The sequence below is a fragment of the Calidris pugnax genome, unplaced genomic scaffold, assembly GCF_001431845.1.
Source record: "Calidris pugnax isolate Ruff unplaced genomic scaffold, ASM143184v1 scaffold88, whole genome shotgun sequence".
Lineage (NCBI taxonomy): Eukaryota > Metazoa > Chordata > Aves > Charadriiformes > Scolopacidae > Calidris > Calidris pugnax.
In genome coordinates, this window is record NW_015090849.1 from 546,338 (window position 1) to 573,122 (window position 26,785).

General features: G+C 44.6%; 1 protein-coding gene across 1 annotated transcript in view; it reads right to left on the reverse strand.

Moving 5' to 3' along the window:
* LRRTM4 (leucine rich repeat transmembrane neuronal 4) overlaps nucleotides 1-25,672 on the reverse strand; it is a 276,877-nt gene extending 251,205 nt beyond the window's left edge. Inside the window, exons 1-2 of the mRNA XM_014943137.1 lie at nucleotides 25,669-25,672; nucleotides 23,330-24,876 (exon numbers count right to left, since the gene is read on the reverse strand). Of these exons, the coding sequence (XP_014798623.1) occupies nucleotides 23,330-24,876; nucleotides 25,669-25,672 (1,551 nt within the window). The remainder of the gene's footprint in view (nucleotides 1-23,329; nucleotides 24,877-25,668) is intronic.
* Between the last annotated feature and the right edge of the window lie 1,113 nt (nucleotides 25,673-26,785).

Genomic DNA, 26,785 nt, shown 5'->3' on the forward strand with positions numbered 1-26,785 from the left:
GGGGGTGAGAATTGGAGCCAGACCCCTTGGCTCCCGAGGCAGCACACTCTAAAGGGACTTCCCAATTCTATGGTTCTCCTCTTGAAGCCCCAAATACACCCCTCCCAAACTCATATTTTCTTTTAGGTTTGGAAGAGGAGCCCCAAAACCCATGCCCCCAACCTTATATTTTCTTTTAGGTTTGGAAAAGGAGTCCCAAACCACACTCCCCCCCACACCTCATATTTTCTTTTAGGTTTGGAAGAAGAGTCCCACCTCCCCCCCCCAAACCTCATATTTTCTTTTAGGTTTGGAAGAGGAGTCCCAAAACCCATGCTCTCAACCTTATATTTTCTTTCATATTTGGAAGAGGAGTCCCAAAACCCATGCTCTCAACCTTATATTTTCTTTTAGGTTTGGAAGAGGAGTCCCACCCCCCCCCGCCCCAACCTCATATTTTCTTTTAGGTTTGGAAGAGGAGTGAGAGGAGCACAGAAAAGACTTTGGAGCATAAATTTTTCTCAGCTTTCTCAATGACACAAGGGGTATTTAAGAGAAAACAGCTATCATCTGTTTGTATACGTTGAAAAAAAATATCAACAGCTTGAGACAGGCTGCATTATTTTGTTTATTCGTTTGCATGTAATTTAGTTGAGACCGAAATAAGCCGCGCACACGGTTGGGAGGTGCGTTCAGCAGCAGATGGAGGCTTTGAGTGGGGGAATTTAACGCTCCAGACTGTTGGCCCCAGAGCCAGGAGCCCTCCCCGCAGGCACCAGACAGGTACAGCAGCTGGGCCACCCCCTCCACAGAAGGAATAAATGACTCTCTAATTCTTCATATGTCTGTCAAAGCCAACTTCTGCACTGGGCAGGTGTTATTTCTTCTGACCCCAACGTTCTAGGTGCTACACAGATGCAGGAAAATATTCTCATTCATCCCTTAACAAACTACCTGAGAATTAGCAAGTGTTTTCCACGTAGGCCAGAGGGCTGCCCAGAGCACTGACATCTTTCCAGCTGTAGTTAACAGCTGGATTTAAACTGACAGATTGGAGTAAGATCCTATAGAGACTGCCTTTCAGATCACGCTCAGGGATGTTCTCAGCACCCTCCTCCCATCACCCCAGCCCAAGGCACTGCCCGAAGGAACCGGGTGCCCGTGGGGGAGAGATGCTCCAGCTGGGCTAACCAGTCCTTTGACAAATGGGTTTATTAACCCAAACCATATCTGGCATATGCCACCCACAGCTGTACCTGCAAGTCCATCCCAACCTGACACACAGAATCACAGAATCTTCATGGATGAAAGGGACCTTTGAGATCAGTGAGTCCAACCACAAAAATAAACAAAACCAAACCCCCCCCCCAAACTCAAAAACAACCAAACCACACAAAACAGACACAAGCCAACTATCTTGGGCACTAGAGCATGCCCTCAAGTGCCACATCTTAAAACCCTCCAAGGATGGTGACTCCACCACCTCCCTGGGCAGGCTGGTCCAGTGCCTGACCACTCTCTCAGGAAAGTCATTCTTCCCAGTATCTAATCTAACCCTCCCCTGCCCCAACTTCAGGCCATTTCCTCTGCTCCTGTCATTAATCCTTTGGGAGAAGAGTGTGGCCAAAAGGGGTCATTGCACATCAATGCTCCTTACCAGCATCATAAAGAGGTTTTCAAGGTCTTTCTGTAATTTTGGAATGGAGGAATAGCACACCCCAATTCTCATTTCTAGGCTTCGTTTCCATAAATACTTGTGTCCCATTTCTGCTATTGCACCTATACATACAACTTCAATTTTGTGATAAGCCTGTTCTAAAGCAGTTCAAATGAAGGGGAAGAGTACGTCTCGTCCAAATAGCTCATTACTCAGATCTTGAGGTCTGTGTAATTGGCACATTTCACTCACCACCACGGGGTGCTCATTAAGAGGACTCTCCTGCACACCCCGCTGCCCGGGTACCCGAAGGAAGGGCTGGGCAGGACAGACCTGGCTTTGCAGCAAAGCCCAGGCACATCCTGAGTGTTAATTAAAGGGAGTTGGGGGGGTCCTGAAGCCTTCAGTCATCTCTGTGGTTAATGGATTCTCCAAAGACAACTGGACAGACGTGATGGTGTTTCACACCTACCCCAGACGCCGACTGGACTGTAGGCTCTGAACGTGCTCAGACACCATCTCAACTGGCTGCTAAACGGATCCCTCATGACAAGGGCAGAAACCACACTGGCAGGGTAATGAATGCCAAGGGAGCGCTAAACCGAGCGGTGGTAAATCTAAATTTCTAAAGGAAATTCCTCTAAAGGAAGACAGTGATACTTCTCAGTGTGGCTCTGGAAGCGTCCTGGAAGCGATTGTATTCCAGACAACGAAGTTATCAAAGATTACATCTTTCTGACCCTCCCTGCCCTGGGATGGACACCTCCCACCAGCCCAGGATGCTCCAAGCCCCCTCCAACCTGCCCTTCAACCCCTCCAGGGATGGGGCAGCCACAGCTTCTTGGGGCAACCTGGGCCAGGCTCTCACCACCCTCACACCAAAGAGGTTCTTCCTGAAATCTCATCTCAATCTCCCCTCTTTCAGTTTGAAGCCATTACCCTTTGTCCTATCACAGTGTGCCCTTGTAAAAAGTCCCTCTTCAGCTTTCTTGAAGGCCCCAAGAATGCCAGTTCTAAAGTGGGAATCAGACTGGAAACACTGGGCATCTGGATGGCTTAAAGAGAAAACATAGTTGAAAGCTTTAAGTCCCAATCCTGTTGACTATCTCCATGGATAAAGCCATTACACAGTATTTTGGCTCCAACAGGATTCTGCACATGAGAAAGGAAGTTATGGAAACTGAATTTATAGGCTGAAGGTCTGGGTAACAGCACAAGAGGAAAGAGCTGTAGGAAGACGCAGAAACGTTATTGCCCAGTCACCAGACTAAGAAACCAAAGCAGAGAAAAACTCCACAGAGAGGGGACCTGCCAGGCTGTGAGACAAATATCCCATCTCATGGCTGGGAACAGGGGGATAAACCCACCTCTGGCCACAAGAATGCTCTGTATGGGGATGATGAGCCGAGCAGGGACTTGGACGGTGAAAGGAGGGAGGGAGAAAACAGTGGTGAGAAGGATCTGTCCTTCTGGCCATATCCTGGGGACTTTGGAAGGCAAGTGAGCCCAGAGCACGCTGCTCCTGAGCTCACACACGAGGTGATGCTGACACAGCACTAATTGTAATTGCTCCAGACCTGCCCCACGCCAGGAGAGCTCGGAGCACACGGAGCGAGCTCAGCGCTGTCACCACCTGCCCATACAGCCCTGCACTTAACAGCATTGAGGGACAATTTGATTACAATTTGGAAGTATTTTTCCCGTTTAAACAAGCAGTTTGGCGTAGCAGAGGAAGCTAAAAGTGTACACAGCATCTGGAATAGCGGGGTCAATCTCAGCAGAGCTACACTGCAATAAATATAAATTATTGCTATGAAAAGCAAAAACGGGAGGAAAATCATGATCAAACTTTCCAAGGGTAAAGTGGGGTTTTCTTGCTAGAAAATTTAAGATAGCCTTGTAAAACATGAGGAGGGAAATATCACTTCAAACTGCCTTTTAAAAAAGATAAAAATGGACAGCAATAGAGCAGCAGCCTTTTCTAAGGATCCTTACTGTAAAGAAACCTGGCAAGTTCAAGGACCTTCCTTGAAGAAACCAGCTGAGGCTCAGAGGTAGGTAAAAAGACAAGCCAAACTAAAAAAAAAGAGGGGGGGAAGGGAGGAAAGAAACGCTTCAGATGACAAAACATCAAATGGATGAAGAAGTTGAAATGAAATAAAATAAAGAATATGAGAACTGACTCATTGGAAGGGAGACAGGTGGCAAGCAAAGCTCCTCACGGCGCTCTGTTTGATATTCATGCTGGTGTCTGATCCAGAGATGATGATGAAATAGTCCCAAGCAAACACTTTTAAAAGGAAACAAAGCAAACCTTGCATCCACGTAATTAGCAATCAACACGAGGAGAGAGGAGAAAATATTTTAGCGCCTACCTGCAAGAAAAGGACTATTGCAGTGCTCTGAAACAAAGCCCCAGCCTGATGGGCTGGGAAAAGGAGCCAAAACCACCGATTTTCAATGAGATCACGATATATAAATATCGATTCAGTAACCATAAGCAGAGAGAAAAGCCAATTTTTTTTTCATTTCCCGGTTTTGAAAGGTCTCTCAAGACTCTGGAATTCAAAGAACAAATTGTGCATGTTATCTGTAAGTGCCACATCCCCACGTAACCGACACTCACACACCACGCACTTGGCTTTTCTATAAACACAGCGACTCAGAAGCGGGGCATTTTTGGCCCTCGCTGCTTCCCTTGCATCATTTCTGGGGCTGCAGAAAACACCACGCAGCATCGCTTCTGGTTTTGGAGAGGAACCACGGTCCTGCAGGTGCACTGGGTTTGTGGGTTCAAGTTCTAATGCTCCCAGAGCTTTCCTGACCATAAGGAAATCAAGTCTCATTGCAAAACTTGAGTTTTCCATGCAATTCTGTCTTGTTCCGATGGACGCAGTGAAGTGAACACCCATCATGGGTGGATTCAAAGCATAAAATCAAACACGCAGGGAAATCACAGAATCACTGAATGGTCATGGTTGGAAAGGACCTCTGAGATCACCAAATCCAACAATACACACACACAAAACCTCCCTATAATCTCAGGCACTAGAGCATGCCCTCAAGTGCCACATCTTCACGTCTCTTAAATCCCTCCAAGGATGGTGACTCCACCACCTCCCTGGGCAGGCTGGTCCAGTCCCTGACCACTCTCTTTGTAAAGCAATCCTTCCCAATATCTAATCTAAACCTCCCCTGACCCAACTTCAGACCATTTCCTCTGCTCCTCTCATTATTCCCCTGGGAGAAGAGGCCAACCCCCACCTCTCTGCACCCTCCTTTCAGGGAGCTGTAGAGGGCAATGAGGTCTCCCCTCACCCTTCTCTTCTCCAAACTCAACATGCCCAGTTCCTTCAGCTTCTCCTTGTATGACTTGTTCTCCAGACCCCTCCCCAGCTTGGTGGCTCTCCTCTGGACACGCTCCAGCACCTCAATGTCCTCCTTGCAGTGAGGGGCCCAGAACTGAACACAGCACTCAAGATGAGACCTCACCAGTGCCCGGTATGGAGGCACCATCACTGCCCTACTCCTGCTGGCCACGCTGGTCCTGACACAGGCCAGGCTGCTGGGGGCCTTCTTGCCCACCTGGGCACACTGCTGGCTCCTGTTCAGCCAGCTGGCCACCAACACCCCCAGGTCCTTTTCTGCCAGGCAGCTCCAGCCACTCTGCCCCAAATGTTTTGAGGAATCACCTGTATCTGTGTGCTCTCCCAGCCTGGCCAACAGACAGGAACTGTGTCTCCAGTTTTAATCTCAATATCAAATATGACCAATTATAAATGACACTTTTTTTCACTGAAGATTTCAACCCAGTATCCCCGACTCAGCGAACGGCCGGTTCTGTGAAGCAGACATTAGTTTTCCGAGGGTTTCTATTTGCTTTATGATTACGGCTCATTTGAGGATGTTTCAGATCTGGCATGCATTTGTAAATAGCTTATCAAGAATTAATAAATAATTAATACACGCTGTAAGAAGCTATCAGAAATCACATGTGACCTCTTATTTATGTGCTTATCCCGTTTTACAATTCATCAATGATTAACTAGTACTTTTTAAGCCTCTTACAAAATGTACACATAGCAACTAATTAATTGCCATGTTAAATTTGAAATCTGGCTAACCCATACCCTCTCTTACCTACCCACCCAGTGGAGATGCAAAATAACGTAATATTTAAAAAAAAAGGGGGGAAAAGGTTTGGATTTTTTTTCAGTTGAGGCCTTGATGTCACTGAATGGGAATTTAGCAGCGTAATTTAAAGTTCATCAGTGAAAGAACGTATTCATGTGCTAATTTAACTTCACGCCCTGGATAACAAGCACACCACAATTACTACCACTATGATGCTACTAAGAAACATGGTTTACAGGCTGGAGAACTTCAGTTCTTAAATGGAACACACTTTAAAACCAGACTTTGGGTCCTTTATTCTCACTATTCCCCAGCAATTCACAATAAACCATTTGTGCACATGGCATTAAAAGCTTTTAAAAATATCACCAAAATTATTTCCTAGCATAGCATTCCACAGCACAAGAGCATTAATTTTTGGAAATAAAAGCTGATACAGGATGAGAATCATTCTGAAAAGCAACGTTGTATGTTCTGAGCATGTGAAGCTGGCGCAGATATTTGCTGCATCTGCATTTCCGCTCCTGCAAACCCCTGGATGCAACCAGCAGGCTCTGCACATCCCCAGGACAACATCCACCACCCTCCTATAGAACACGTTTGGAAAACATTTGCCCATTTGCCTAAAAGCTCAAAGGGAATAACCCAAACGTATACAGACAGACCATTATAGAGCAGGCACTTTCCCAGCCTTGCCCTATCAACAAGGTACTTTGAAATGTATACGAAATAGTTAAAGAAACGTGAATTCCTTTACTACTATAGTCAAGAAGAACCAGTAAGAAGCTTCTACAGAGTCTTGCTAGTAAAAATTTTGTAAGTAGAATTAAGCAAACAAAGGGAAAAAAAATCTCTGCTTGAACAGAGACAAGAGTCTAACTTTATTATATATTTACTAACCGGCCCACAGCACTCCTCACATCTCTGAATGGCGCTGCTGGAAGCTGCTGGAAGTCCCTCCAGTCCTCTCCAGTGACCTCCTCCTTACAACCTGGCCACAACCACCTTCCTCTAACAGTGGAAGTAATGCCATTGCATGGATAGGAAATACTGCCACTCCAAATTATAAATGAAGACATAGCTACTTTACACGTACATACATACAGGAATTAATGAGAGAAAATCCTCTATTTCTTTTGAGCTGAATTGTTCTAGGCTGCTAGTTTTGATTAATCGTTACTTAAGACAGTGAATATGAAATAGTTAAATCACTCACAGGCATATATTATTTTTTTGAAATAGCAGGCGAGATTAAAAGTGTTCCACGAATCCCGTGGCTGAAGGACAGGAGTTAACACTTGCAAGGAATGAAGAGAAATCATTTCCATTTTTTCACCTGACACTTTTTCAAAGGGAATAATATTTTTTCCTTTCAGGTCCTGATATTTCTGCTTAGCAATGATCTAACACGTTGCTATATCTAAAACTAAAAGATAGATTGTACACCTTCTCAGGTGAGGATTTATTTTACAGTAGTGTTCTGTGTCTATGAGATACCTCACAAAGTAGGACCTTGACCATGAAGAGGAATTCTAACCAAAGCTGTAATGAAAAGAGGTTGGAAGAAGTCAGCATATTTAACTCCTACCTTTAGCAGCTCTGAATAAAATTGTCATTGATACTTTTTAAATTAGCAGCCCTGAATAAAATTGTCATTGATACTTTTTAAAAGTGAAAAAGGTATTTTCTATTCAGAAATGAAAGCATCCATAGGAAACATCCATTCATGATAAAACTTTAGAGATAAATACTGAGGAAAATAAATAAAATTCTTGGCTTAGGGAAATGCTGGCTGTTTTGTGTTGTGTTTTTTTTTTCTGGAAAACAAATACCTTCAATGTTGCAGATTCAAGTTATAATGAGGATATCAAAACCCCAAGATATTTCTGGTAAAAAACGTTCACAAAAACTGTCCTTATGTTGTCCTGCAGTAATTTCCTCCAAGCTCTAGTGTGCAGGTTATGACCTGCAATTAAATTCATGGTAAAAATTTAAGAAAACAAGAGTTGAAATGCAATTCCCAACTTTCATACAGATCTGCAAGCACCTATGAAGAGAAGTATTACTCATCTAATTTTAGAGATGGAGCAAGAAAAGCACTAAAGACCTGGATCTGTATGCACCAAATTTACCAGCAGCCCAGTGCCAAAGGCCGAACAAAACCCAGTACGTGTAAATTCAGGGTCTTACCTGTTGTATGGAGAAAAAGAAGACTAAGAGGACAAGGTGACACTTGGTGGATGAGAGAAAGGCTGTGGATGTTGTTTACCTGGACTTTGGTAAAGACTTTGACACCTTTTCTCCTGGAGAAACTGGCTGCCCACAGCTTGGACGGAAGTGCTCTTTGCTGGGTGAAAAACTGGCTGGAGGCCGGGCCCAGAGAGTGGTGGTGGATGGAGTTCAATCCAGTTGGTGGCCAGTCATGAGTGGTGTCCCCCAGGGCTCAGTATTGTGCCCAGTCCTCTTTAATGACCTGGTTGAGGGAATCGAGTGCACCCTCAGTGAGTTCACAGCCAACACCAGGTTTGGCATGAGCGTTGATCTGCTTGAGGATGGACAGGCTGGCTGGATGGGCCAAGTCCAATGGTGTGAGGTTCACCAGGCCAAGGCCTGGGTCCTGCCCTTAGGTCACAACAACCCCATGGATGCTCCAGGCTGGGGAAGACTGGCAAAAAAAAAAACTGGGGGTGCTGGTCAACAGTGGCTGAATATGGGCCAGCAGTGTGGCCAGTGGCCAAGAAGGTAACCAGCATCCTGGGCTGTGTCAGGACCAGCATGGCCAGCAGGAGTAGGGTAGTGATGGTGCCTCTGGACTGGGCACTGGTGAGGTCTCACCTCGAATGTTGTGTTCAGTTCTGGGCCCCTCACTGCAAGGAGGACATTGAGGGGCTGGAGCGTGTCCAGAGGAGAGCCACCAAGCTGGGGAGGGGTCTGGAGAACAAGTCATAAGACAGGAAGCTGAGGGAACTGGGCATGTTTAGTCTGGAGAAGAGAAGGGTGAGGGGAGACCTCACTGGCCAAGTGAGGCCTGAAAGGCCTCTACAACTACCTGAAAGGAGGTTATAGAGAGGGTGGTGGCCTCTTCTCCCAAGGGAATAATGACAGGACCAGAGGAAATGGTCTGAAGTTGCAGCAGGGGAGGTTTAGGATGGATATTGGGGGAAACTTCTCCACAGAAAGGGTTGTCAAACACTGGAAGAGGCTGCCCAGGGCATCTCTGGGCATCAACATCTCTGGAGGTATCAATTGAGCGGGTGATCTACAGGAGAGATGCCCAGCGCTGTGCGGCTACGATAGGCCCACGGGCTGGACGCTGACAGACAAAGGAAGGCCATGAATGTATCAATGGCACCTGCTTCCAGAAGATGGCAACTGCTACTTTCCCCTCAAACTGCCAGTTTTTTCAACGACAAGATACTGCAATCGTGTCAGAAACACTGTGGGAGATGCACAGACAAAAAAAAAAAAAGAAGATAAAAGAAAAATGTCTAAAAATTAAGCTAAGTGTAATACATGCACTGAAACGCACACAGTCCCAAGTATAAAAATGTAAATAGTTGATACATCACGCAAATTCTTTATCTGTACCTCTTCAAAAGGAGGGGAATGGTTAATGAAGAAGTAACAAGAAATCCTATGAAGGTTATAGCACCTGTAAAGAGTAAACCAGATAAAAGACACCCAAGTAAGGTGGGTGCTAAGTCTGAGTTTCTAAACTATGACAGAAAGATGCTGATGCGAAGCATCACACAGAGCTTAAGGTGCAACTCAGACAATGCTGAGGGCCAGGTAGGAGATCTGGGCTTTAAGGAGAGGACAACGTGATGACTGGAGATGGGGAGAAAGACCTGGGCACAGTAGCAGCTCAGAAGTACTATGAAATGCTTTTAACTGGAGCTTGATCTTGCTCTTCCTGACTGCCGGAGTGAGCACGAGCTGAGCCGGCTCCTGGAAGTGTTGTGTAAATTAACACACTCTCCTGACATCAACTTTGAATCCATCTTCAGCAGTTTATCATGTCAAATTAATGACAGAAATAAAACCTGTACAATTCCTAGACTCATCAATGATTTTTAATTAATTACCTGTAACTGGAACATTTGCTAATTGTGCAGAACAAGATAGACTTGGGATCCCTGACAAATGCCTTCATGTTTTCCTCAGGATACCAAAATCCAAATCCTCTATTTACAGAAGCTCTTGAATATACTTATTCTGAAATAATACCTGTCTTTCAGGAGCCTGTGTTCTTACGGGTATATAACTAACTGAAGAAATCATTAGCCATTATATCCCCATTATAGTAGTCTATTAGAAGCAAAACAGTAAAATTCCATATAGTTGTGGCCAACAACCCACCACACTTGGGAAGTGGAGGATGAAAGAGCTTTTTCTTCAGGCTGTTTTAAGGCAAGGAAGCTGAAAAGGCCCTTCAGAGTTGAACCTATGAATCTACAGATGTCATAGAATCATAGATTGGTTTGGGCTGGAAGGGACCTTGAAGACCATCCAGTGCCACCCCCTGCCCTGGGCAGGGACACCTCCCACCAGCCCAGGTTGCTCCAAGCCCCCTCCAACCTGCCCTTCAACCCCTCCAGGGATGGGGCAGCCACAGCTTCTTGGGGCAACCTGGGCCAGGCTCTCACCACCCTCACACCAAACAAGTTCTTCCCCACATCTCAGCTCCATCTCCCCTCTTTCAGGGTCAAACCCTTCTCCCTCCTCATAGGGCTCCCCGTCCTCATCCAGAGTCCCTCCCCAGCTTTCCTGGAGCCCTTTGAGGGACTGGAAGGCTGCTATAACATATATATAACAGCTTGTGAAATGGCACTGAATAATAAAGGAAACAACTTACAGACTTCACACCAATCTTAAAATATAGTAACAGAATATTGAGCTTTGTTTACAAACAGTGACCTTTGCACACCCAAGTCTTTTGGTGACTCCCAAGTTAACGCACTTCTGTTACGCTACTCCAGTGATGTGCCCTACATGATATTTTGTAGTATGATAAACCTAAAAAACCCATGATAAACCTAAAAAACCTATGATAAACCTAAAAAAACCCATGATAAACCTAAAAAAACCCATGATAAACCTAAAAAAACCCATGATAAACCTAAAAAAACCCATGATAAACCTAAAAAAACCCATGATAAACCTAAAAAAACCCATGATAAACCTAAAAAAACAAATGTGGAGCTTGTCAGAGATGTCACTCTCTCTCATAGGTCGTCTCTGGCTTTCTCCCCTAGGTCTTGGCACGGAGGAGTCCCCTGTGGGACAGACCCATGGGGAGCTCCACCACAGAGTGAGACCAGCAGCTGGAGAACTAGTTGAAAACAGGGTGAAAGGAACAGGAGGAGAGATGTGCAGAAAATTGCTTACTTCAGCAGTTTGGATAAATATATTTTCCTATAATGATTCAATTAAAATGTCATTTTCTTGAAAGCTTGAAAGGAGCAGGGCTATTTTTGTGCACGATCCTCCACGTGAGCTGTGGGTTTGTCTGTGACAGCTCTTCCCTGAGCTGGGTAACACACTGATCCCCTCAGCCACACATGGAATATCTGATACCTCCTCCTCCCAGATTAGCTTAATGTCATTGCTGAGAAAGGAATGATTTTAACTGCTGGACAAGTTATTTTTCACTGTGAAGGTTATTAACCTTTGGAACAAATTATCAGAGAAGTGGAGTCTTCTCTCCAAGTCCTCAAGCGACTCCCTGGAGGCACTTTTTCTGTCAAAATGAATTGTTGGTTTTATAAACAGTGTAACTTTGGGAAGTTTTGTGGCCCTTGACATAAAAGAAGACAAAGCAGATGGCGAACTGCCTCTTCCCCACTTCCAATTTTTCACTTGTATCGGGGCAAAATATCCCCCCTCCAATCTTCATTAGACACGAGAGATAGTGAAATACAAGATATTATGCCTACCTTTTGCTTACAACCTACGTGGAGAACTCACTGAGTTAACGTTAATTCCAGTCCCTTGTCTATGACAGAGAAACAAGGAAGTCTGGCCCTTGCTCTCAAAAGCTAATGCAATAAATGTTCGGGAGCTAATCATAAATAGAACAAGGTTAATCGATTCCTCAGGTTGTCAAAGCTTCGTGCACACTGGGACTCTTAATGTATTCAACAAAGAAAAGGCAGCAAAGAAAATACCCATAGATTTTGTTTTCATATAAAAACGTCGAATAATTCAAAATCGCCGGTGGGTTGCTTCCTTTTTTGATTTGTACAATTTGTGTTCCAACTGCAAAAACACACGGCCTGCCTTCATTTCCCCATTTCACTTTGCATGTGACATTGATGTGGCTTTTAAAGCCAGAAGCCTAACGTATGATTTAGAGGCTCCGGGAAAGAAAATGATAAGGCTGGGGAAAGAAATGGCTCCGAAATTTACATTAAAATCATGCAATTTCCCTGCGCTGCAGAAAACTACTGGGCCAAGGGAGCACCTGAGTAGCTGCAAGTCAGTCTCTGTTGCATCTGAAAGAGTATAGAGGGTTTAAAAGAACTAAATAGGCTAAATGTGCTAATGCCACCCCAAGACAAAGCAGGCCACTTCAGACTGCCTTTTATGCCAGGAACAAAACAGACTCGGGAGGAGTCCCTGAAGGCTCCAGACAATACTTTCAGGTTGAAGCAGCAGCTGAAGCCCCAGCCCTGTCTGTGCCACCCCGAGGGAGCCTCCCCGGCCAAACACGGCGAAATCAGAGGGGAGGGACACGACAAGATGACAGGACACATTTTCAAAGGTTTACGGCTCGATTTCTACACTCAAATTCTAAGAAAAGTCAACATGACCTTGCTTTCCTTTCTCCTTTTGTCAGCCTGACAGTTTGCATTGAGACGTTCTCTCCCAGCTCACACAGGAAATTAAGGGTAGAGTTTAGAACAGTTCCTAAATCCTGGGCCCTCCAGCCCCAGCTGGTGGATCATCCTGCTGGAGGAAGGACATCCCCCAGTCTTGGACAGAAAGGTTGAGCTTCCTGCATAGAAGCTCTCTGCTACGTATTCTTGAATCTTATTTAACTCTGAATTACAGCAGTCGCACGACACATCTCTCTACTCCAGAGTTCAAGTAAGAAAGTGCTGTGATTTCACAGAATCATCTAGGTTGGAAGGGACCTTAAAGATCATCTTGTCCAACCGTCAACCTGACTGACAAAAATAGACACCCACACAACAAACAAGGAGCATCATCACTAAACCAGACCTCCCAGCACTACATCAACCCGGCTTTTGAACACCTCCAGGGATGGGGCCTCAACCCCCTCCCTGAATTTCTTTGTAAAATTGGAAGAGTAAGAGGATCCAGAGTAGCAGGCTAAGATCCAGCCTCAGGTTCTTTCACAAATCAGAGCTGTAAACAGCGTGCAGGCCCACATTAAAGAGGAGCAATGCCTAATTGCCTAATGGCATTATGCATAATGCAAGCCTGAGGATGTTCCCACCGACGTCATTCTCACTCACCCGGGACAGAGCTGCTCTGAAGCTCGGGTAGATCAAAAGTCGAGGAGAAGCTTTGTACAAATTCTTGGTCAACTTCAGTAATTGCAGCTTTTTTCCCTTCTCGGTATTAAAAAACTGTGAAGAACTGTGATCAGTTTGTTTCCAAACAACGTGTGATGTTATTAAGTTGTCCTGCCTTTTGCCTGTTACAGCCCAGCAAGGAAGGCCCTACCACATGGGAACAACAGAGAAAAGGAAGGTGAAGAACACTGAGGCATCTATTTCCACACAATCTAGGATGAGACATGACGTTACAGACAGAAATAAAATTACTACTAAAATGTATCACTCTTAGGACACGTTCTGTGTGTTCTGACCTCTGTGTGTGTATATACACATCCAGACACTGAACATCTGCCCTGACCTCCAGTACTCCTTAATATGCACATTCTGTTAAATTAAATGGATAATGATGACCCAGAAAAATCATTTCTCTCATCTCTACATAATGTGAGAAGTGCACGGTAATTAACTAGCCTTTAAGAATGACACTGTCGATTATTTCAGGACAATCAAATAATAGCGGAGAAATAGAGTCTGAATGGGAAGGACAGTGTCAGATGTACAGTTTAAACAATAGCTGTTTTGCCTGTCATTCATACCAAATTACTGCAGGAGGGGGGGAAAGAAAAACTATTTATAACCTGTCAGTCTCAAGAAACCACAATTATGATGATTTAATTAACACATGGAGAGGCTTCAGGCAATCACATCGTTCTAAATTTAAGAAGTAGCACATTTCAGGCCCAAGATGATTTAGAACATTAACAAATGCTAGTTGAACCAGGGCAAGAATTTGATGGCCTTGTTGGTTCCTTTTAAAGCATCCATCACGGCACAAAGATAATCCAAATGGATGTGTTAGCGAAAGATGAGAGCAGTGAAGAATCATCTGGGGTTTCAGAGGCCATCACACAGAAGGAGAAGATGATTTTTAATGAGAAGTGAGTTTGAAAATGAGCAAAAACACACAACTCAAGTCTATTCATCAAAGACACTCTATGCATTGGAAAAGTCTGGAAAAAAAAAAATCAAGTTAAGGTGTATTAGAGTGTGAGGCACTGAGGGTGAGACTGACCTTCCCATGGAGAGCTTGAAGCTTGTACTTGGTGCCAAAGAGGTCTGTGCTTGGCCTGATGCCCAGGAGAGTTTTACCCCGTGCACAGAGCAGTCCCCAAACATGCCTTTGCACTGAAGTCACCCCGTAAACAGAATATTGTCAAAGGTTTCTTAAAACCTGGACTGCAATACCCACTGCCCACCTCCTCTCCTGCAAGGAAATCACTCTTCGTGTCTCTTTTCTCCTTCTATGCCCTACTCGTTTAGATTCCCTTCTGCGTCCTGTTCTCCAGCTCGTGTCTCCATTTTCTCCTTCTACGCCCCACTCATTTAGATTCCCTTCTGCGTCCTGTTCTCCAGACACAAAATGAGTCCTTCAATATTTTCATGCGGCGACTAAACTTGGGAGTTGTCAGCTGGTACCCAAACCCAAATAGTTATACATTGAGCTTACCTTCTTTCACTTTCTATTCCCTACTTCTTAATTGGATTAAAATGCAAGTGACGTACAGGAAAAGCCAACTGCTTCCATACAAGGAAAAAAATTTTGACTGAGTTTACACAGAAAAGAACACACAATGAACCTTCTGCTTTAAAATTGGTTCTTTCATTGTCTGTCAAAAATTGGAGAGGGAGATTGCTTCTTCTGCAATGTATATTTATATCAGAATGCAGTTGGAAGCACTGCGTGCCCCCCCCAACGCTGAGTGTATCAAAAGATCTTTGTACACCCCATAATTACTAAGCTCTGCCTGTTGCCATGAAGGACATGCCACATTCCACAATACATTTAATACAAAGTGACTTAACAACCATCTAATTTTTCTCCTGATGTAACACTTCTGCAGTGCAGCTGAAATGTTCGGACAGAAAATACTTAAGTATTTTTATACGACTCAAGAACTTACAAAAATTCATTCTCAAAATCAAGATTAAGGTCAGTCTTCCCAGAAATAAAACACATACCTTTACAAACTCACAACCTCAATGGCCCCCTGGGATCATAAACAAACTGTTCATGCTTTCCCCCCATAGGCTAAATCCAGAAATATTATTTTTGGTATATTTTTGCATATTTCAGAGGAAACTGAATAAATAAATATTTGTTTTCTGATGGTGAAAAAAACAGACAAAAAAATGGAACCTTCATAGCAAAGAGCTGTTGCATATGATCGTGATCGACGTGAGAGAGGAAGTAAAAATTAGGATAATGGTACTTAACTGATGAGTTTTGAGATCTTCAGATAAAGAGTACTATGCAAAAAAAAAGTCCTTGCTTTTGTGTCACACAAAGGACAGAAACCAGAGGAGAGAAGTTGAAGCATCTTTGCCAAGCCCTGTCATTTTCTGAAGGAATTTGCCTGCTGACAGGGACACAGCCTTGGAAGCTTTCAGGAAAGATTCTCTGGCCTCCTACCATCCAGGAGCTTCTCATATTTCAGCCAGAGATCTTTAAATATATCTACTTAAATATATCTAAAGACCCACAAAAATAAATCTATACTTGAGCTAAGAACCAAGGGTGGAGGTTTTGCTGTAGCCGGAGGAGAGAAGTTGAAGCATCTTTGCCAAGCCCTGTCATTTTCTGAAGGAATTTGCCTGCTGACAGGGACACAGCCTTGGAAGCTTTCAGGAAAGATTCTCTGGCCTCCTACCATCCAGGAGCTTCTCATATTTCAGCCAGAGATCTTTAAATATATCTACTTAAATATATCTAAAGACCCACAAAAATAAATCTATACTTGAGCTAAGAACCAAGGGTGGAGGTTTTGCTGTAGCTGGGATGTCCCCCAGATGGTGAGAGGCTACAGATGAGCAGCATCTTCTGGCCTTTCTTGCCTTCCCCATTCTTGTGGGTGGAATAACTCCCACTGGAGAGCCCACGGGAGCAGCATCACTGATACAGCCCCAGGAATAGCTCTCCTTCTCCTTCTGACTTAAAACAGCAGAGAGAAAACAAATTCATTAGGCCAAAAAGCCAATATTCCTACTAAGTATCACCCTCTCACGCCGTCCCTTTGCTGCACGCTCTGGCTTCTAACAAAATCAGAATTTTGCAGCCAGGAAGAGGGAGGACAACTCCCTGGAAATCCCTCAGAAGGGATCCAGTCATCTTTTTGTGGAGATGGAGAGATCCACACGCCATCTCGGCTTATTTGGCTGCACAACAGGCAGATGCGATAAAAGCTGATTAGTGTCAGAAATGTTTCCTGCTCCAGCCCATCTGTGTTCAGTCCCAAAATACCTGCCTTGAAATGACCAAACACCAGGATTAGGCCAAAAAGCCAATATTCCCACTAAGTATCACCCTCTCAGTCCCTTTGCTGCACGCTCTGGCTTCTAATAAAATCAGAATTTTGCAGCCAGGAAGAGGGATACTAAGTATCACCCTCTCACGCCGTCCCTTTGCTGCACGCTCTGGCTTCTAACAAAATCAGAATTTTGCAGCCAGGAAGAGGGAGGACAACTCCCTGGAAATCCCTCAGAAGGGATCCAGTCATCTTTTTGTGGAGATGGAGAGATCCACACGCAATCTCGGCTTATTTGGCTGCACAACAGGCAGATGCGATAAAAGCTGATTAGTGTCAGAAATGTTTCCTGCTCCAGCCCATCTGTGTTCAGTCCCAAAATACCTGCCTTGAAATGACCAAACACCAGGAGGTCGGTGGTGCCGCAAACACAAATCACACAGGATTTGTTGGTGGCAGAGTGTTTCCAGGACAGGGACTGAGCGTTAGCTCCTGCTAGAAACCCTGCAACCTCCCGAGTGGAGCAGGGAGAGCATCTCCATGGATGTGACATGGTGGAAACCTGGAATGTCATCTTTGGAACATGCAGGTCTCTCCTCCCAAGGAAAAGCAATATGTGAGCATCACCGAGAATTGTTATTTCCAGCCCCCAGCCCAGCTCAGACAGATCTGTGCTCTAACAGCCCCTGGAGTTTAGGTAACAGTCTTAACATCAAGAATCAGGTCAACTCTATTATCCCGGAGGAGAGTTTGAGAAACATTTCCAGCAGCAGGATACTTACTAATAAGGCTGTTTGCCCCTTCCACATTGCGGGTTCTTTATTTTTTGGTGTGTGTTTAAAAGAAAAAAAAAACACAACACACAAATGAATAGATTCAACAGATTTCTTCACTATTTCTGTTAGCGTTCTCCCTCCTGGCATGAGCTACATAATGGACTAAAATCGATTTTTTTTCTCCTCCTTAAAATACTGGCAGCACATCACAGAGCTTGAGGAAAAGCAGAAGAAGGGGTGAGAGAAAGGAAAAGAGCGATGGAGAGGGCAAACTGCATCTGTCACAATTCCAGCAACACAGGAATCCTTGGTAGGGCCTGAGCAACGATTGTAAGAGAAATACGAGTATTTTCTTCTCTTGTACAAAGCTTTTACAATGCAGCACCCTCTCCATTTGAGCTGTCCTCGCTTCATAATTCAAACCATGAAGTTTCTAGAAAGTTTCTAGAAAGTGCAAAACTAGGGGAAGTAGAAAAAGAGACGGAGAGAAGGCAGAGAGGACGACGGTCCATCAGTCACCCTCCCAGCGGGATGTTATGCTTTGAGACTCTGAATCCTTGGTGCAATTTCAGAGTTGTGTCAATTAACTGTCAGGCTCTGGATGAGACCCAGTGGAGCAAAAGTAATGTCTGAAATGCTGTTAGGAAACTTCCCAAGCCTAAGTGAAAACCTGGGAGATGGGGGTTCAGCTCCTTCCCTTCCCACTCAGTATCTGCATTACCTCAGAGAAGCCACCTGCAAGGTCTCAGCAGCACCTCTATCTCAAGGCCAAATTTCAGAGAGGGCAATCTCTCACCCAAGCACCCCAGTAAGGACTGAGTAAGACTTTCCGAAGTGTTCAGCTTCCTCTGCAGCTTCCTTTGCAAATTTACAGCGTCTCAATTGCTGCTGATGCACAGCTGGCTGAGCTCCTCCGGAAACACGGCCAGTCATTTGGGTGATATCTTTGGGAAATCTCACACTTCACAAGTGCTGAGCCCAGGAAAATCTGCCCCTGTGCACTTATTGCTCCATCACTGGTTCTTCTGTAGCACAACTTTCTGTGCACTGACCTTATGCTTGTTATTGCAAGTGTGCAATGCTAATGAAGCCTCTGAACGGTAAACAAACCCAAATGTCTACCTTTGGTTCTAATCCTCGAGGCATTTCTAAAATTTACCTTCTCCTCAAACCTCTCCCTGGCCCTGTGCCCAAAAGATTTCACCTCTGAGCCGCGTCTGACATATTTATTCCAGATATACTGCACTGAGGAAAAGTGCTATCAGCTTAGCCTTTGCTTACTCTCCCAGTACAAACACAGAGCTTATGACAGAGTTTCATTAGATTGATTCACCCTTCAGTTTGCAACTCAAACAAGAATTTAAGGTCCATCTACAAGCACAGAGAGGTGGAGGAAGAGAGGCAGAGGAGGAGGCACAGCACAGAAGGACATGAGAAAGCTGAATGAATGATGTCCATCCTACAGGGCTCCAAAATAGGGTCACTGGAAAGACAACCAAACCACTTTGGCCCTAAAATGACAACAGTAGGCTATCTAATTAACAGTTACTGCTTCCCATACTCATCACCTCCCATACCCTTCTCTTTGTAATGTAATTCCTGTGGAATCACCTCCCGTTTGCATTCCCCCAAGCTGGGATGAACAACAGCTCTGCCATGCTGACCCTGCTGAGCGGTCCTCATAAAAACATAAGGCTGATGACCAAAGGAAATATGATCACTGCCCTTAAGAAAAAAAAAAAGACAAAGAAAAACCCTGCCAAATGATGGAGGGATTTCTCTCAGGAGGTCACAATACCCCGTAAGCTCAGTCTTAGCCCTTGGGCAGCCCTTCCAAGGTCAGGCTGCAGAACCACGGACACCCTGGCAGAACTGGAACCTCGGACTAAACAGTATCTGGGCCACGGAGACTATTTTGTTTTTCCCTTGTTGCCTCCTGTTCAAAACAACACAGTAATGGTGTTTAATAAATAAATAATAAACAACAGCGGTGCGTCAACATTTCCTTTTAAATTAGGCTCAAAAGAGGGAGGTCAACAGCACGTCTGCATATGCTGCATCCCTTTATCAATCCATTTCTTCCCAACAGCGGCCCAGCGCGTCTGCATACGCTGCATCCCTTTATCAATCCATTTCTTCCCACTGGCAAGAGGGGAGGAAGCAGAATTCAAAGTGAACGGGATTTTGTGTGACTGATTCAGCACGTATGAACACAAGTGACAACTGCCTCGGTTTTCACTCCGATGGCAAAGCCGGGATCGATGCAGCAGAGATGTTCTTGCTTGTGAACAGGTGGATTTGTTTGCCCAGCGCTGGGACACGGTCAGACATCCAGAAACCAAAGTGTAAAAAGTAACCTCACGGGGTCTGTGTCAACCCTCTCTCAAAGGGCTTCACATCAGCTCTGCTCAGTTAACACGGAAAAGCTGTTCACTTATGTGTTTGGTTTGTTTTTGTGGTTGTTTTGTAACTGCCAGCCTGAGAAACAGGAGATGATTAACCTTCCAGGAGAAAAGAGGAAACATTTCTGTTCCCTCTCCCCATACACCTTCACGGGGTGCTATATACACATATTTGGTTGTGTGATACGTAGGAAATAGATAATATTATAGCTTGGTTTATGAAATTGCTTTTTATGGCTCCCAGATCTTCAGCAAATGTACAAATAAATATGAAAGAGAGAGGGAATAAGATGCAGAGGCAGAACGCAAAGCAAATAGCGAGATGAGATAGCAGCAGTCTGCTAACTGGATGGCGAGAGCCAAAATCATAAGCATCCAGTTTTTTTAGAAACCCCTGCCAATAGACTAAATAGAATACCATAGGCCAGGTGTCAGTGATTATAATCCCACCGATGCCAAGAAAGTTGCTCCCATTTACAGCAAGCCTGACTTCGGCGCTCTCTCTCTAATACAAGAAATAATTCATAAAGGAAAGACTGAAAAAAGAAGCCCTAAAACCCGTACCTGCAGCTCCCCAGCCTTAAGTGCACGGACCCAACTTGGGGCACCTCCTGGTCGCCCCTGTAGCCTTGTTGTGGGCAAGAAATCTTGAAAATAGAACAACCCCCACCTTCCCTGCTCCCGTGCAGAGCTGTGGGGACAAGAAGAACCCGCACAAATACGGCAGCGTGTTGTTTCCAGGCCAGTCCTGCCCTGGAAACACGTGGTTTGGGGACGAGCTGAACTGGACGCTTCTCAACACAAAATCATCCCTCAGAGCACCTCAGGCCACGCTCAGAATCTGTTCCTTGTCACCAACTATCAGCAAGAGAGCATCCTTCCCAGGTTAAAACGGAACTAAGGCATGATTTCTTTCCTGAAAGACACACGATTTTTGGACATCTCAGCCACCTGCAGACATAGGGGGGGATTTTAGACTATCGTTTGAAAGATAGAACTAAAAAAAAATACCAATAAACTGGTGAGCAATGAATTCTGAAAGCCTGCCTGCCCTCATTTTGCCCTCCCAGTGGTCCTTTGCTGGGAGAAACCTCAGTCTGAGCACAAGGAAAGAGCAAGTGAGAGTGACGGGAGGACGGGCCCGAGCTCTCTCACTTGTACCAAATAATATGTTTCCCACAAGTACGCACATCTAAGTAAATTAGCAAATAATGAGATACTCCATTTTCTCTTTTTTTCCCCAAACATGAAACCTTTCCACTGCTGAAGACACTACAAGGATATTTCTTACCATTTTTAAGTACTGTACAGTGCATATCTATCCTTTTACAAGTGGAACCTTGTAGCTATGGAGACGAAGAATGTTAAATCCAAGCCGAAGATAGTATTTCAGTGGGGGCTTATGGCTGTTACATGTGCCTTCAGTGAGCTGCTGGTTCCTGTCTCCTGAAATCTTCTGTACCAGTAGCCAACACACACCAAATCACACACCAGTACAGGGCATACTTCCCACCAGTCACAGCCCTGTTATGTTCAGTACAGTCTTACCGATTTACATGGTAACCACGAATCCCGCAGACACCACAATAAACAGCTTGAGTTCTGCAAAGTTTTTCACCAGCTTCACTTAATCTGAACAGAATTGGGGGATAAAATTGTTCTGGTGCTGGGATAGCACCTGGAAACCAGGTGAATTGGGGTCCCCTGGTGTTTAAGCTGTGTGTAACAATCAACACCAACTTGAAGAAATTGTGTCATGTTGACCTTCCAGTACTAGGCCTGGTAGGACCCTTCAATATTTTATCTGTCATAATCCAAATTATCTGAATTTCCATCTCCCAAACAACATCCCATATTCCCTGTCTTCTGCACAGCACAATCATGATTCAAATTCTGTTACACATTATGGTTCCATTACATGGACTTCCAGTGATGACGTGTGGATTCAGCTGTCTTCCAAATCATCTTGGTGTAAATTAATCAGCATTTTATTCGAGCTAATGAAACTTCAGAGGTGTTAAGTTTGAGCATGGAGAGGAGACAGCCTTTCAGGTCAAATTAATGCTCTTTGTGACAGCCAGTGAAAATTCAAATAACTTTGTTAGCATCACTTGCTTTCTATTTGTGCTGTTCACAGGAAAAAATCCCCACACCTTGATGGACTGGTGGAAATGACAAGGGTACAACACGTGCTTTTCTTTTTTTGAAGACAACACTGCTCCAGAGAAAGCAACCCCAAAGCATACACTTCCCCCCCCACCCCTTCCCCTTATCTCTGTGGTCCAAAACCAGCTGGATGCCAAATATGAAACATCTTAAAGATGCCCCCTTGTCAGAAAGTGAAAACACCTAACCTTTAAAAAAGTCAGGATCCTAGAAGTGCCCCCTGCTCAACGCTGTCAAAGACATTGGGCAAAGTCTATCATCATCAAACCCAATTCACATAGATGGATACGAACAAATTTCAACAGGCAAATGAAGTTCCACAACAAAGGAAGCAAAATCACCCGTGGTCCCCCAACAGCACATCACGTGTAAGATTAAGTAACAAGTACTGAAGTGTAATCGCACAAACCCTCCTTACCAGGTATAAATAAGCAATGGCATAAGTAAAAACAGTTCTTGCATACACATTAAAAGAGTCATTGACAATATATCATAAGTAAAAACAGTTCTTACATACACATTAAAAGAGTCATTGACAATATAGCAGTGAAAAAATATGGTATTTTCTTGCCAAAGCTGAACAACAGAAACACTGAGAGCTTTGGCTATTTGCATTTCCCATGTTGCTGAGTCAAAACCATGACACGGCCTTAAGCGCGTCAAACCGTTAACTCTACTGGAGTTGTCTCTCAAGCTAAGTCTTCACTGATCACTAAAATGCAAAGAAAATAAAAAACCCAACAAAAAAACCCCCAAGAATCCCCCTCTCCCAACCCAGAATTTGCAAACGTCCTGTTTGATTTATGGCTTTCCAAGGCTTAAGTTCAGAGGAGCAGGTAAAGCAGCTTGTCTGCTCCTGCTTCTGCAGGAAAACATAAATAAGTGCCTGACTCCGGGCTGTGCTGCAGTCCTGCTGTCCCCAGCTCTGCTCCTCAACCAGACAGAAAATGCAGAAAATCTTTGGCATTATCTTTAAATAGGCCATAAACCCCTCAAGATTTGATGTCTGGCCTGGAAGTAAAGAGGTTTCCATATTTATTTTTTTAAACAGAAATGTTCTTCAGCTCCTCTGTTTCTCCCAATACATTAAAAATGGGACTCTTGTAGCCACTGCTAATAAAATGGAGAGTAACCCTCCAGATGCCTTTATTGTAGCTGTTTACTTCAACTTAATCTATTCGATTTATAAATCTGAATTATTCAAAGTAATCACCATCACTTCCCTGACTGTTACTTAATGAGACAACCCTTCATACCGAGCAAACCCAAAAGCAAAGCAACACAATCTCATGAATCTTTCTAGCGTTTAGAGACACCTCAAGAGCTTCAAACATTTACCTCTCCTTCCCAGCAGCTGAAATGGTTTTAGGAGGATCATGGTTCATACCTCGCATTCCCTGGAGCCAGAGATGGTATAGGTGCAGGGCCCAGATCCATTAACCGATACATCCATGGTCTCAGAGTTTGTTGGCTTGTAGTCCACGTAATACTCCTGTAAAGGGGAGTTCATTTGCCTTTCAGACTCTCGGGCCTTTTTCCTGCGCCTCTTCATGAGCGAGTGCTGCTGGAGCTGCTTCATGCTGGCCGGGTACCGCTTCCACGACACGTAGATAACCAACAAAATCATGGCCACGGAAAGAAAGAGGGCCACGCTCCCCGCGATGATTTTGTGAAAGGAAACGTGCTCGTACTCTGGTTCCACCCCGGGCGTCGGGAGCTCTGCGGAAGGGCTGGGCACAGCAGACGTGGGCTGGTTGCTCTCCAGTTTGGAAACGGTAGGTTTAGGAATGAAGACAGGTCTCTGAGGGGTTTTGGGTGTCTGGTAGGACCTTTCGGTAACCACCACCTGGATTTCAGCACAGATATTATATGTTTCCACAGCGTCGCTCACCTTTTCGCCCTGGATGTGTTTAGGGCCTGCGCATATCATAGTGCTCTCTTTATTTCCCTTGAAATTCTTAAGCCAATTAAACAGAGGGCAAATGCTTCGAGTACATTCCCACATATTTCCGGAGAGAGTGATGGAGATGAGCGAGATCCACGTGTTGATGGTCTCCTGAGAGATGTTGGTGAGTTTGTTGGAATCCAGGTTCAGCTTTTGCAGGTTGGGGAGGCACTGGAAGGTCCCAGGCTCTACCCCCGTAATGTCATTGCCTGATAAATCCAAGTTGTGCAAGGAACTCCAAGTCCACGTTAACCCTTGGCTGATGGAGCGGATCCTATTCCACTGCAAATAAATCGAGCGCAGGTTGAAGAGGCGTGGAAAGTGGGCAAAGTTGATCTTAGAAAACTGGTTGTGCTCCAAGTGGAGCTCCGTCAGCTTCAAAAGGCCGGCGAAAGCGTTACGGGATAAGCTCCGCAGGCGGTTGTAGCCCAAATCCAGAAAGTCAAGGTTGCGACAGTCTTGGAAAACGCGGATGGGCACGGTTTTCAGGGAGTTGGAGCGCAAATGCAGGATGAGGAGCTTACGAAGGCCCTTGAACTGCTCAGACTGAAGCACCTGCAACTTGTTGTACGAGAGGTCCAGATTGCGGAGGTTGGGGACCGGGTGAAACGTTTTGTTGTGCAGATGGGTAATTTTGTTGGAGCTTAGAATTAATTCCTTCAGCCTGCGGATCCCCTGAAACGCATCCTCATCCACGGAGCTGATGTAATTATGGTCAAGATAAAGCCATATGAGCTGATTCAGGCCCGCAAACTGATTTGATTTAAGCTTCTGGATGCTGTTGTACCGTAACGATAAGCCTTGAGACCCTCCAGAAATGTTCTGAGGGATGTCTCTGAAGGCGTGAGACTCGCAGTACACAATCTTGCCATCGCATCTGCAGTTCTTGGGGCACGCTCGCTGAGCCCCCGCCAGCACGACAACCAGCACCATGGGAAGTAGCACTAACACCACACTCATGCCTCTCAGCTGCTTAATTAAATGGAAACCTACAATATTAAAAAGAAAACAAAATGGGCATCGTAAAGCTATTAAAACAAACCGCCGACGGATTACTAACGTCAATGGGATTTCTAATGAAGCGTCAGAGAAGCAGTGGATTTTGGAGACAACCTGTTTGCCTCCCCTCTTGCACTTTTTGTTGTGCAAATTCCTGTCCTTTGAGTTGCTGGCTTGCCATCTCTCCTCCCCGCACCATCACCAGTCCCACTCTTGTTATTCAATTACTTTTGTGTGATTTATGATCCCTTGGAAGGACCAAGAGCCTGTTCTCTATTCGCTTTTCTCCTGTACATCATCTCTCAATGTAGCTGGTATATCCTTATCGCTAGATGCTGAGGTTTTAACAATAAACATATTTGTCAAGTCACTGTGCTGAATGCTCCACAGTGCTGGAAAGGAAATGAGCCAAAGCTTCTGCTCTTTACGTGCTGCTGAACCTGCTCCTTAATAAAAGCAATTGCAAGTCCAATTCCTCCAAGAATTAATGCAAAAAGTGAGAAATCTACTTATCGTAAAGTTTGATCCATCTTTAAAACATTTGTTGTAAAATCAAATATTATATAAAGGCTTTATTTTTGCATTGAGTGATTTGGTTTTAAGAGTAGGTTTAAGTAGGTTTACTCATTATCTTTATGAACCTAAAATCCATAAATAGATGCAGAGAACCCAAGTTGAGCCATCCAGAGCAGGATACCACAGAACCCTAGTGTGGAACCCCAATACCCAGATGATGGGAGAGGACATATTTCTTTCAAATGAATCATAGTCTTAGCACATACTCATTTTAAAGTTATCTAGCTGTAGCTGTTAACACCTAAGCATTTATTATCTTGGATATACATTATATACTCTAGGAAAATATACACACAAGTAGGTACATATAAACACTGCCTTAGGAGCAGCAAAACACCGAAAGTTTAAAGGGGTCTATTTGGATTTCAACTCCCCTCTCTCTTCCCCAGATCTACTGATTTTCAGATTTTTGCATTTGAGATGTCAAATTTCTCCTCTGGCAGCGACGGCGCTATGGCAGGACAGGCACATCTTCCACATTCCTGGAATAATCCTGAGAGGGGGCGGAGGGGCTGTCAGAAAACCCAACATACATACGCACGCTCTCCTTAGCCTGTCATCATTTTAGGACTGGTGCCTCTGTCCAGAGTTGCAATCTTGCTGAGAATTAAAATGCATTCCTCCAACAGGGAATATTTTAAGGGCTGGTATCTCCTCTATAAGTAATTACTTTATTATTTATCACACACACACAAAACCAGCCCTGTGCTGCAGTTATCTAATCCAATTTTAAAACAAGGGGCAATCTGAAAAATAATTCCTAATCTAAAATGCCCCTGAGTATGTGTCTCTGCCTTTCACTTTCATGGTTAGATTTTTAATTTAAATCCTCATTTTTTGCTACTGCCTCTGTGCCAGCAGCAGCCAGCTAGAAATATGTTCTGGCTGTTACAGACTTGGGAGCTGGGGGGAAGGAGGGAGGGAAATAAACCTGTCACACTTGAAAAAATAAGACTGGCAAATGACTGCTGGAAATCTCGCAGCAATATTAGGGGTATCTTTTTTTAAAAAAAAAACACAAACAAGCCTTTTCAAAACCACCTATACAAGAAAATCTCCCCCCACCCCTTTGCTTCCCACATACTGCAAAGTGTTAGCAGTCCTTTCTGGCAGCCGAAATACCACCACGACAGGCTCAGAGAACAGGAATATAAACCCAGCAGAAATTCTGAGCGTGCCTCATGCCTCCATGTACTTATCTCTCCGTGTGCAGGTGTGTGGGTGGGTTGTACAGGCAGCGGCCGTACTCTCCACAGCCCTTAACTCGGGGCATGCATTTACAGATTAATTACATATAAAACCACTGCAGGAGGAAAGGTGTGT